This window comes from Sorghum bicolor, chromosome 4 (assembly GCF_000003195.3).
Source record: "Sorghum bicolor cultivar BTx623 chromosome 4, Sorghum_bicolor_NCBIv3, whole genome shotgun sequence".
Lineage (NCBI taxonomy): Eukaryota > Viridiplantae > Streptophyta > Magnoliopsida > Poales > Poaceae > Sorghum > Sorghum bicolor.
The window spans coordinates 44723548-44736183 of record NC_012873.2 but is presented as its reverse complement, the minus strand read 5'-3'; the positions used below and the strand labels follow the sequence as shown (position 1 = coordinate 44736183).

The following is a 12636-nucleotide window of genomic DNA, read 5'->3' as shown; positions in this document are numbered from 1 at the left end:
CATCATTGCATCGGTAAGTGGTGGATCAAGGATATTTACTCCTAGAGTTTGCTTCTGATAAGGAAACCGAATCCAAACACTGAAAAAATCTAGCATTGGCAAGCCAAATTACACTCGAGTGTAAATTAGATGGACTTGGGACAAACCTTTGTTCTTCGTTAATATATATAGTTTTTTGATACAAAAAAGATGTCATTAGTTTTAATATTCAGCACTGTGATTGTGATTTTGCATCATATAAATATAGATAAATATAAATGAAAATATCATAGAGTAACTCTTAACCGAAGTCTTTGCTATACTGAAATAAATATATACCTTGTAAAAAAGGAGTAATTTACAACTACGGGCTCTAATTATACTGCACGGGAATTCACGGAGCATCCTCAACAGAGCGATGATTGGTTTATTGTGACTGCCCTCTATACACTTCCTGTCGACCTCCCCAAAAAAAAAAAGCAATAACAAATCCTCGTCCTATGCTTCTTCCAAAATCCTGAAATCTACAAAGATGAGCCAGCTGTTGTTATGTACAGAGACTCAGCTCATGAAACTGTCACCCTGCGATTGCCCTTCGTAGCCTAGCAGTGCAAACTTCACATGGATCCCGATCTTCCCTCCCTCCTTCACAAGCTTCGCCGCGATCACCAGCCAGTGGCCCGGGACGTCGTGTGGCCCTTTTACCACCTCCGAAATGTCGACGAACTTGAGGAGCTTCCTGGACCGGAGCGGGACGGGCGGTCCATCCGGGTAGACACCTGAGTTCAGCTGCACCGGCTCATGCTTCGCCTGCTGATGGGTGTCACGCTGCGTGAAAGGGGAGCTCAGTGTCGTGCTGATCGTCGTCAGGAAGCTCCCCTTCTGAGACGACGCCGGAGCGTTCGTCCACTCGGTCCTCTGGATGGTGCAGTTGGGGATGTGGGTGTAGAGGAGGCGCAGATGGAGGACCTTCTTGGACCAGGTCCCCTTGGTGACGAGCTGGGCACCAGTGACGACGAAGACTCCGCCGGGGGCTCTCTTGTGCCACTCCGGGTTGTACTTGACAGCGGAGGTGCAGACGCACGAGTAGTTCTTCCACTGGATGGCCTCGATGTACCCTGGGTCGCTGTCTTCGGACTCGCGCCATTCTGACATTGAAGATGCCACGGAGTCTCCAATCATGCTTGGAACACTGGAGAGGTGCTGGACATGGATGGCCAACCGGTTGCACTTCCTGCCCTCCAGGTATAGCCGTAGGCCAACCACCGGTTTCTGAGAACTAGATACCTTGAAACAACAAAGGAGAGCAACAACATGTAAATAAATAGGTACAAACTGTGTCTTTACTGAAAGAAGTGATTCTCCCAGAGGAGAATGGCAATTAAATGAAACTCCTGTAAGTCCAAACTGTCAACAGGTTACCATCTTATTTCAGTCTTCAGAGAGACAGAGACTAAACTTACCATTTGGCAACATGAATGAACAAAACAATGCGTTTAAATCTAAATTGTAAATTAACATTCTGGTACCTGAGAAGTGCTGACATGGAGTTTGGGGCCGAGACATCTGAACTGCATTGAAGGGTAGGAGCCTTTTCTCTTTTGGGGCCCAAGGACAAGCTCGTTGAACATAGGTGCCCATTGTAGAGGAACTTGAAACTCCAAGAAATATTGCAAGTCTTGAAGATCAGGTTTATCTGGGAAAACAAACATTATAAGATTTTACTCAGTAAATAGCATTCTAAGCAAAGGTATTCTATTGGCAAGTAAAATGCAGTTGTTCTAAAAAGAGTAATACAATAACAGTTTCAAAAAGACTTGTTCTCAAGACTTACAGCGAAGATATAGATTGATGGCATGGCTGAGGTAACCACTACCAGGAATACCAGTTAGAAGAGAGGTGATGGGGACAAATTTGAACATAATGGCATCAGGTTTCTTTGCCACTGTTTGCAGCCACTTGGAGTGGTTGGGTAGGTATGCTTCTCCTCCCCTCTTCGAACATGTAACTGTCAGGCCCTGTTTAGAATAGTGGACATATAATTTTTGACACCATATCAAGAGGCAGCTAAAATTGACACTAAGTTATATAAGAAAATACATACATCCTTGGTTGATGTTTCAGAATAGGTAGAAAGGTGCAGGTTATTAGAGTGCTGCACTATCCTGACAAAAACATCAGGCACCTGTAATAAAATTGGATCAGATTATCTAAATGTTGGTCCAATATATGAGAACACAATCTGAAGACAGAAATATATTTGTACCTTGCTCTTGCCATCCTTTGTCTTGCGATGTATTGGGGAGTGGTTCTTCCCATCAGAAAATAAGAAATCACCAAGGTCTTCCATGTGCAACTTAAGATCAGCAGTTGAAACGGTTGAAGAATGACTTTGTTTAACACATATGACATCCTGACCTCCGATTCCCATTTCAACAATTATATGTGTCCCATAAGTCTTGATAAACCTGATATTCACAAGATTAGCAGGTTTTATATCAAAACAACAGTTTGATGTATTTATGGTGGTTTGGGAAATTTATTGGCAGGTAAGTTCATCCTTTTTAGACCAAATAAAGTTAAATGTTTGAGAAAATTAGAAAGTTCTGCAAAAGAATCCCTGGTTTATAGTTCTCAGATCAAGAACTGCAATATCGCACACGAGTATACTATAAGACACATGGTTGGTGTTAACAAAACCAAAACAAAGAAACATGGCAAACTAGAAATTTAGAAAATAATCCAATCTGAAACTATTTATATGTGAGTATCCAGAATGTAGCATTTGTTACTTGTAGATGGCATTTTTCATTTGTTAATGAATGCCTTCTATTTATAGAGATAAATAAAAAGCTTTATGGATGACTAGGAGCCTAGGACTGAAGTAAAGAACAACATATAACAGGGCTAACATAAAGAAATCATATCATTTGAATGCATCAGACAAGAATAAACGAATTATGAGTAACAGGGCTAACATAGTGTCTTACCATGATAATGCAACAGGATCCCACTTGGATGGAACAGCCTTTTTTACTTCATCTCGAAGAACTAATGGAGAAGCCTTTAGGTGCAAGTTGTACAAAGAAATGAAATATCCATCGAATGCTAGATGCTTGGTCTCTTTGGCATCAGTCAACCAAGCTCCACTTAATTCAAAGAGAGCGTTAAAATAGCCTGACGGAACTTTCCCTTGGACTGAAGATTTCTGATTAAGCAATTCTGACATCTGATCAAGAAATTAAAAATGTGGTCAGAATAATCTGTAAACACTTGCAGATAGAGTTCAACAACTGTAGTCATTGGACTTCATAGTCAAACTTTCTTTAGTCGCCGATTAACCATTTTAGTAACTTTGATTGATCAATTCTACTGGCATATTACTATAAAGTAAATTTCGAGTGAAGAAATAAAGAAACAGTGGCTTTTAACCATGATATAAACAGGGAATACCACCTCCAAAAATTGAAAGGAGCATATTTTCAATGTTACAACCTAAAATACTAAACTAGTTTTAGAAGGGAAAACAGAAAAAGAAACACCGAGGTAGCATAAAAAGGCAAACACAATCATACTCTGGAGTTAGAATTATCAGAAACAGGGCAATATCCAATGATAAAGTGCAAAGCAGAGAGATGGTAACCTAGTCGTGGTCTTGACTCATAAGCGAACGACACAAGCCTACCATGTGAATTGTACTTAAACCAAAGCCGTCAAGTAAAGCTGCTTTTCACCATGAAAAGCAAGAAGGTTCTACACATTTAACAGGACACATGGTCCAATGACATGCTGCAGTCGTGCACCGGAAATAATTAGTTTTGTCCAAACCCACCTCCAAAAGTCCCACAATGTTTTGTCATAAACTCGCAGTATACCAGCTTTCATGACAGGGACTAGCTTTTTCCTCTGCCACGGGGTTACACATCATTTGCTATGTTTGCCATGAGTCAAAGAAACGTTAACGATTTCTAAAAAATCAGTTGCTGAGTCAAGAAAAGTTAACGATTTCTCCCTGGAGTGGTTAACATTTGCTTACTTCCGTCCACAAAATTTCACTGGCCCATCGCCGGCGGGTAAAGGTATTACCTACAAGAATGACTGGAAACCAACGACACACAGTTGTACCACTACCAGTCCTGAAAGGCTGAAATCCACCGGAAGCTACTACTAGTCTGAATGTCACGAGAGTCCTAATCGCACATCAGCATGATGTAACGCACACCGAACCGAATCGTTGAAGGATTTGCACGAAACTTAATTGGTGCCTGCCAGATCGAGGAGCCATGATGAAGGCAGGCAATATCCCCAGCCCATACAGGTGGCCACCAAATTAAACTCCGGTAGGCCGTAGGCATCAATCAAGCACGCAACAAAAAGGATGAGCAGGATCATATCCAGGACGCCAGACATTCCCGGCGTTAATGAATGGAAGGCCGTGGCAGCTCGATCCTGATGCTCCGCAGCCCAGGAAAGTTACGCGGTTGGTGGCGCGCGTGCAGTTGGTTTGCATCTACGACGTACAGTACTAGCACCGAATTTGTGCCCCCACGCAAAAGAAAGGAAGGTGTCGCTTCCTCAACTGTTGTTGATGATGATGATGATTGATCTTTAAGCACAGGACTTGGAGGTTGACTGACATATTTTTTGCGAACGAGAAACATAATTGCCATACCGCGTCATCAGGCAGGAAAATGCTTATTTTTTTAATTTAAAAAATAAAAGGAGAAAAGATGGAAGAGTTGAAAGGCAAAGAGAATTTTTGACGCCCAAATCAAATGGGTAATATTTGAAGCCACAAGAAATGCGGTCCCGTTCTCAAAAATCTGGCAAAGCCAAGCTACGAGTTTATCAGCCCAATCTGTCATCCATTCAGTAACAAATCAGCCATTAGTACTGTGAATTCGACACGCTATGTCCAATCAAGCATAAGCTGTTGATTCAGGTCGCGATGCTGCGGACGCAAGAGAAACTAGCAACAAGACAACAAACAAAGGCATGATGGATCCAACCCCGCCGTCTGATCCCTCAAACCCCCGACCAATCACGGCGTCACAGCAGCAACCCGCGGGATAAAACAGGGCAGCCTGATCCGTCTCCGATCACGCGGCGCGCTGGAAGTTGGAACTGGTGGAAGTGGAAGCAGGAAGGAGGAAGGAGGAGGAGGAGGAGGAGGAGACCACCGCGGCTGGCGTGGTACGCACGCACCTGGTTGAACTCGAGGACGTCGGAGCGGAAGCGGATGCGGTCGCCCTTGTCGACGCCGACGTCGCGGGGCACCCCGCGGAGCGTGGCCCCGGCGCCGCCCGGGAGCGGCACGTCCCTCGTCTCGTCGCCGAGCTCCACCAGGCGCCGGCCCTCGCTGGCCTTGGCGAACCGCAGGCGGAAGTCGGACGTGAGGTCGAAGCCGGCGCCGAGCGCCCGCACCACCTCGTCCACCACCTCCATCACACAGACGACGACACGCCTCCTCCTCCTCTCCCTCTCCTCCTCCTCCTCCTCCTCCTCCTCCTCCTCCTCCTCCTCCTCTATCTAGGCAAGATGAGAAGAGGCCAGCAGCTACGGTCTACGGACGATGATGATGAAGCAGCAGCAGCAGCACCCAACCACCGCCGGAGCGCAACATGTCTGTCTCTGTCTCTCTCTCTTCAATTCAACGGAATGAAGAGGGAGAGGAGAAGATGAAGAGGGAAGGTTTGACTATGGAAAAGGTCGGACGGGGGCGGAGGTTTGGTGGGAATGCGGCACGTGGGGCCCGCAAGGGGTAGGAGGGAAGCGGGAAGGAAGGCAAGAGAAGAATGCCAGTGCGGTGCCAGTGCCACACAGCCCAGCCCGCCCAGGGGTCGCCCGGTCGGACACGAAACCGAACGAGCGGGAGCGGGGGCGGGCGGATGGATCGGATCGGATCGGATCGGATCGGAGGATTTTGGCAGCAGAACAAACGCGGGCGGGTGGTCTTTTGCGCGGTTTTTGCCGCCGGAACCGCGGGGAGGATGGTTGCCTGTTGCTTGGACCTTGGGGCTGCAACCATAGTTTTTAGGACCGGACCGGAAATCGAACCGACGAGGCCGTCGGTTCCATGGTTCAATGGTCCAACCGTTAGAAACCGGTTGAACCGCCGGTTCGATTGTTTTGAACTGGACAAATCGAACCGGTCACAATATATATATATATATATATATATGTGTGTGTGCGCGCGCGCGCGCGCTATTTTACATCCTAGGTGTAGAATACTATTCTACATCAAACTGTTATACTGAGCAGAATTCAGTATCATTGAGTATTCGTGTTTCAGCATTGTTCAATATTTCGTGGTCCTGGTGTAGTGTTGGATGATACTGAAAGTACTGCTTAGTATTTTTTCAGGTTAGTTTTGACTTGCGGTGTAGAATAATATTCTACACCTAGGGTGTAGAATAGCGCTACCATATGCAAATGCAACGACATGTTCTTAATATATTATAAACAGAAAGTGAAGTAGTGAAGAATATCGATATTGATAACATAGCTTTCAGCTTAACACATAGTTCATAATTTCATATTCATAGTTCATAAAAACAGTCACGGGCTCATGGCCAGCAAGGCAGCAACACAACCTCATAGGTTCTTTAATACAAAAAATAACAACATGCATGATGTCGTGATAAACTGGTAACAAAGTTCCAAACAAGTTCATGCTAAAAAGACAATCACGAACACAAACAACAGACATTTCCCTCCCCAAGCTGCCCAGCGCCAAAAGAAGCCCTAAAGATGCAATTTCCATGAATACCCCTGAGTAGACCATGTCGTTCTGAACATCCAGAGGATAACTTTGGAAAAACTCAAAACATCACCGGTTCGCATGAAACCGCCCGGTTCACTGGTTTGACCGGAAAACCGGCCGGTTCAACCGGTTTTCACCGGTTCGATTGCATTCCGATCCTCTAAGGTGAACCGGACCGGTGAAGGCTCCGGTTCGGTATTTTACCGGTCGAACCGCCGGTCCGGTCCGGTTCGAATAACTAGGGCTGCAACTGCAATGCATAAGCTGTACAAGAAAGACCATTCCATGTATATATATTGGCTATAGAAATCTTTTGGGCCTTCTATTTTTGCATCTTGGCTCATTGTTCATTAGATTCTATGGTCTCCACATCATCAAAACAAGTGTTTTTTTTCAACTTATCCTGGTATATACTCGCTCAGTATAGGATTTAGATGTCATTTTGGACAAAAAGTTTGAGTTAAACATTGAGAATATATGTCATCAACAACTTTTAAATTGTTGAGTTTTCAAATTTGAAAATTATATGAATAGATTTATCTTAAAAAATTACTTTCATAGAAGTATACATATATTATTTTTTTCTAAACAGTTTTATAAAAATAAGAGGTCAAAGTTATATTTTGGAGACCGTATTGCTGTCCTAAATGGCATCTAAATTCTATATGGAGAGAGTATAAGAACCATGTATGAGAATCCTATGGTGATAGTAGAGAGTTGTAGCTCCAAGCCAACAATATAGCTATAGTGACATCGACTTTAGCGGTCAACGATATCCAAAGGTTATTAGGACTTTGTTATATAGTATATACATATATATGTGTGTTATGAATGACTACAACAAGTCTGGTGTGATGATTTTTCTAAGACGAATTGACACTTGTCCTACCAAATGTCCATAGAGTGTCTCTATTCTTTTTTTTTGAGAGCATCTCTATTCAAGTATTAGATGGAACTAGAATTTGGTGATATAAAGGCGTGTTTGATTGCCGCTGCTGCACGCCACATCTACTCTCTGTCTACGCCAAAAATGCGGCGATGAATTTATTGTATTGACTTCCGGCGGCTTTTGGTGTCAGAATACATAGGAATACAATGGTGGAGCCGTGACACGCTATAATTGTCGCAGCTAACCAAACGCGCACCAAATATGTGGCGTAGGCAATACGGCACGATGCGGCAAGGTGGGGCTATGAACGAAACACGCCCTAAGTTATGACCTTCAAGTGCCATAGAAATTGGACACGGGGGACATGGAAGAAGATGCCCTTTAAAGAGTGCACATTGCATTATTGTCATATCACAACAGCAACTCAATTCATTGAAGAGTATATATAGATTTGCAAATATGACCTTATATTTATATTTTACAATATAATATTATAGTTCATTTAATTAATGAATACAACACCTCTTTTGAGGGATATGTATGCCCCCATGTCTATTTAATCACTTTGTCCACCATAACATATCAATTTCTAGAGTCGTATTAAGTCAAACTTTTTTATATTTAACTGAATTTATAGAAAGATATTATTAAGATTTATAGCACCCAATTAGTACCATTAGATACACCATAAATTATATTTTCATAATGTGCTTATTTGGTGTCACAATATTTATCCTTTTTTATAGTAATAGACACCAATTATAATCAACACTATTAATTGTCACAAAAATTCATGAAGCCTTGGGTCCTAATTAGACACCAAATTAGACTAAACCAAGTCACTAATAATTGATATAATTTGGTCAAAGTATTAGAGTTAATAGTGTTGATTATTTTTACTCAATGATTAGCCTCGATTCTCTGAATGAGTATTTAACCCCTCAAGAGTAGACTTTGAACAAATAAAGAGTGACAATATATTTGAACTTGACAATCACATCATTGGGATAGAAACTCCCATAATATTTTTTTAGAATAAGGAATACAACATTCCGGCCTTCAACATTCACAAGTGAATGAGTGTAGCCGTTTAAAACGAACATATTGTACTTAGACTACACTCTACCACCTGGTGATACAAATATAAGACATCATCAAAGAAACGAGACTCTAGTCCTATCCTATTTTGACAACACAATCTCTTGCTGCAGAGATCCAACTCCATGGCTTCCATCAAGTGATTGCACTCCACTAGCGAAGACATCATGTAATGAAACTTGCATAGACTCGTAGATTTGTAGGGAAGAACTCCAGTAAGCACACCAACTTCCTCATCTAGACTAATAAAAGATAGGTCCTCCCTCAGACCCCTAGCATCGTCTAGTAGGCCGAGGGATGACAAAACATAGCACTAAGTACAACTAGCAAAAGTTCTTGAGCCTAAGAGAAGTCGGTGCCTCCTAATCAACCACATCTATTGACATGATTGCTACTACTGCTCGAGGGTTGAGATTGCTTAATTATCTCGCTTTGTGAAGAAAGGCCTCCTAAGAGACTCATCAAAGGAGGAGTAAGAACGAGAATCGGTGTTGCCCGCTCGCCTGAAGAACCAAGGTAATGTTTAATTTTCACCTGGAGGCTAATGATTAGGAGGGTTGTATAGTGCCATGACAACGACTTCAAGAAAGGGAACAACACCTAAAGGCATCACCATGATTGAGACCGACTAGAACTAGCAAGGCTTTTGCCTACATCTCCACAACATATGCCCCATAATCCACACAAAGAAAGAGTCCAACATCAATACATAGCCTGCCCAGCACCTTAGATGAGGGTTTGGAATCCATGGCATGGGGCCTCACTGCCTCATCACATCGCCGTTGTTCAATCGATGTAGGCTTGAATGTTAATCACACCTTCAAAATAGCCACCACTGACTAAAGAAGGGTACTCCTTGACATATATATGGCACATATAGGGCCAAGTCTAGCCACAAAGACATCACAGGCATTGCATCTGCCCTGCTAAAGATTGTCTCCACCAAGGTTGTCAGATGCCACCAACAGCGAGCCATGCAAGGTTAGAACAATTGACATCATATAGGGCCATGTACTTGCCAGATATGGTGACCATGTGGAGAGGGGGAGAGTGGGTGCCGTAGCGATGTGTTGTTGCTCAAGCATCACTATGTGCCCACCATAACTACCTCGCTATGTCATTTGAGCCTTAATCATGGCCTCTTTCCCATCATGCCCCCTGCCCCACACCTAAATGAGAAGTGTAGGATAAGAAGGTGTCGCCCCATGCAAGATCCAACCATAGGGGTTGTGGATCCGCCACTACTAGAAAAACAACCTATGCCAACAGGAAAATATATGACCAATGAGTAGCCAGGGAGATGGTGAATGGCCAACGATTAAGATGTTACCGATGATTACAAGTTGACTCGTCGGCCAAAGGGGGAATCCCCGACCAAGAGTGGGTGAGGGGAACACCGCTATTGTCTTCACCAAGGGCGCATGACAATGGCTGACAGTTTAAAAATCATTGGCTATTCTTATGATTCAAGTAGTGCGCACTTAGGAACCTAAGATCTGGAGGTAGCAATGGATCGTTGGTATTGTGGTAGCCTCTGTTGATGTAGCTACAGGTATATGGTCTGGCGAGAAACCCCTTTTGCCGCCTTCCTTGTGGTTATCCGCTAGCTTAGGCAGCACAATGAGGAGGGGGCGGACTGGCCGTAGTGCAGTGAGGAGCTGCCCATGTCACCCAGAGAGGTGATCTAAAAACTTCAACAAATGTAAAGTTTGATCTAAAATGTTATAGACGCATGTCCTACCCAAAAAGCATATTTGAAAGACTAATAAGAGAGTGCATGCTTAGATTGTTTGTCACGGACGTGGACGTTAGTGAGTTGTTATATATTGAAAGGGTTGTGAAGAATCCTAACCAGTTGTGCTACAATGAATCAATTGAATCTCCTTAACTACCAGCACCTGAAGCAGCAAATATGTTAAGAGGAAGGAGGACACTTAAGTTTACAATTTCTCATCGCACGCTAATGACCTGTGCTCAGTCAGAGTTTAGTAGCATTCCAAAATGGACGTTTGCCTTAGTAGAAAAGCGGCCTCACCTAGAATTTTGAAGTAGGAAAAAAATTGAAATCTTTGACTACACTACTCCGTCTGTACGTATAAAGAAAATCGTTTTGGACAAGGTTTGAGTCAAATATTGGAAATATAAATTATAAATAACTTTTAAGTTATTGAATTTGAAAATATAAAAACCATATGAATAGATTTGTCTTAAAAATACTTTCATAAAAGTATACCATTTTTTTAATAAATATTTTTATAAAAACAAAAAATCAAAATTAGGTTTTGAAGATGTTTCGCTATTCTAAACAGCTTTCTTTGTACGAGAAAGTACATATTAATACTAGTTTACTACACGTCAACATTATGTCATTTTGGAAACTATTTGGTCAATGGTCAACAACGAACTTACTTTAATTTCATCTGTCTTGTATTTATTAGAAGTAGTTTTTTAACCCAGGGATGTTGAAAGAGCACAAGGAGTACTACTACTTATCAACAAACTAACGACAACCTGCATGAAATTGAGAATCCGAGGTAAACGGTGAATGTTTTTTTTTGTCTCCTTCGAATTTTGCGAGGAGCAATTTGACACACCCAGCACAGGACAAACTAATAACGACAACCTGCTTGCAGGTCGTACTGTACAGGAGCGCTGTACAGTAGTCGAGAGCAGCATCGCGAGGCGTCGTGTCGCCGATGGAAACTGGTGGTTGACTCAACGGGGAGGCGCGTCGACTGGTGGCCTGCTTTAGGGTTTGTTTAGATTCATTTTTTTTTAATTTTAACACTGTAGTATTTTCGTTTTTATTTAACAAACATTGTTTAATCATAAATAACTAGACTTAAAAATTCGTCTATTTTACGAGGCCTTAGGCCTTGTTTAGTTCGCAAAATTTTTCAAGATTCCCCGTCACATCGAATCTTTGGTCACATGCATGGAGCTTTAAATATAGACGAAAATAAAAACTAATTGCACAGTTTACCTGTAATTTGTGAGATGAATCTTTTGAGCCTAGTTATTCTATGATTAGACAATGTTTGTCAAATAAAAACGAAAGTGCTACAGTAGCTAAAAACCTAAAATTTTGCCAACTAAACAAGGCCAGGGTCACTCAGGGGGCAGGGCCAGGCCGAGGCACTCGCTCTCGGGCATCCGGACAGCCCGGCGGCGGCTCTCGGTCCACTTGGCTTCGCCAAAGACGACCGCTTCAATTCAACGCAAGCCACTGGCTGGCACATGCGTGCACGCGCGTGCGTGCCATGTCGCCTAGTACTCCCAGTCCCAGGCACACCAATGCAGATGCAGCGCAGGGCCGACTGGCAGGCGCAGGCGGGCGGGCGGGCGAACGGAACCCGACGACAATGGCGAATGAAGGTGTACGTCAGTACGTGCACGTGGGTCACGAGTTGGAACGGATCAACCTGGTCCCAACCGTCCGATCCGGAATTGTGTGCTTCAACAAGCCCTCCCTCTAGTGTCATGTCAGGTACTACTCACTCCATTTCCAAATACTGCTATTTCTAGCAGATTTCAGACAGATTAGTGTGGCAAACAAAAGACCATTCTACACTCAATTAATTTGGGTTCCACCATTTAATCATGCACGTTAAACCATAGTTCTCTGATTCCAACGAGCTGCATTTAATGTCAACTAAATAGACTCAAACAATTATCATGCGCCAAAGTACTACTCCCTAGAAGAAAGTAAATGGGCTGGTGGACCATGAAAGTTCCGATGAAAAATTAAATGAGCTAGTGGACCAAGTATGCTAGTAGAAATAGCAGTATTTGTGGACAAAATTTTCTCCTAAAAATAGCCGTATTTAGGGACGGAGGGAGTACCAATATTTGAGTCGATTAGGATCAGAGGATGTTCTAAGTTGGCACTTTGATACTTTGATTAGTG

At 42.9% G+C, this 12636-nt stretch overlaps 1 protein-coding gene across 1 annotated transcript; it reads right to left on the bottom strand.

Annotated features, from left to right (window-relative positions):
- LOC8084517 (MACPF domain-containing protein At1g14780) lies at positions 275-5719 on the bottom strand. The gene is made up of 7 exons (XM_002452033.2): positions 5185-5719; positions 2970-3208; positions 2246-2447; positions 2084-2164; positions 1814-1997; positions 1509-1675; positions 275-1266 (listed from the first exon to the last, which is right to left on the bottom strand). The coding sequence occupies exons 1-7, from the start codon at positions 5422-5424 to the stop codon at positions 541-543; spliced, it is 1839 nt and encodes a 612-aa protein (XP_002452078.1). The 5' UTR covers positions 5425-5719; the 3' UTR covers positions 275-540.

Excerpts from the sequence above, each read along its gene's own strand:
- LOC8084517 (XM_002452033.2), bottom strand. The coding sequence starts at position 5,424 with ATGGAGGTGGTGGACGAGGTGGTGCGGGCGCTCGGCGCCGGCTTCGAC. Across the intron at positions 3,209-5,184 it reads ACGTCCTCGAGTTCAACCAG|ATGTCAGAATTGCTTAATCA; the intron begins GTGCGTGCGTAC and ends TTTCTTGATCAG. Across the intron at positions 1,676-1,813 it reads CATCAATCTATATCTTCGCT|ATAAACCTGATCTTCAAGAC; the intron begins GTAAGTCTTGAG and ends TTGTTTTCCCAG.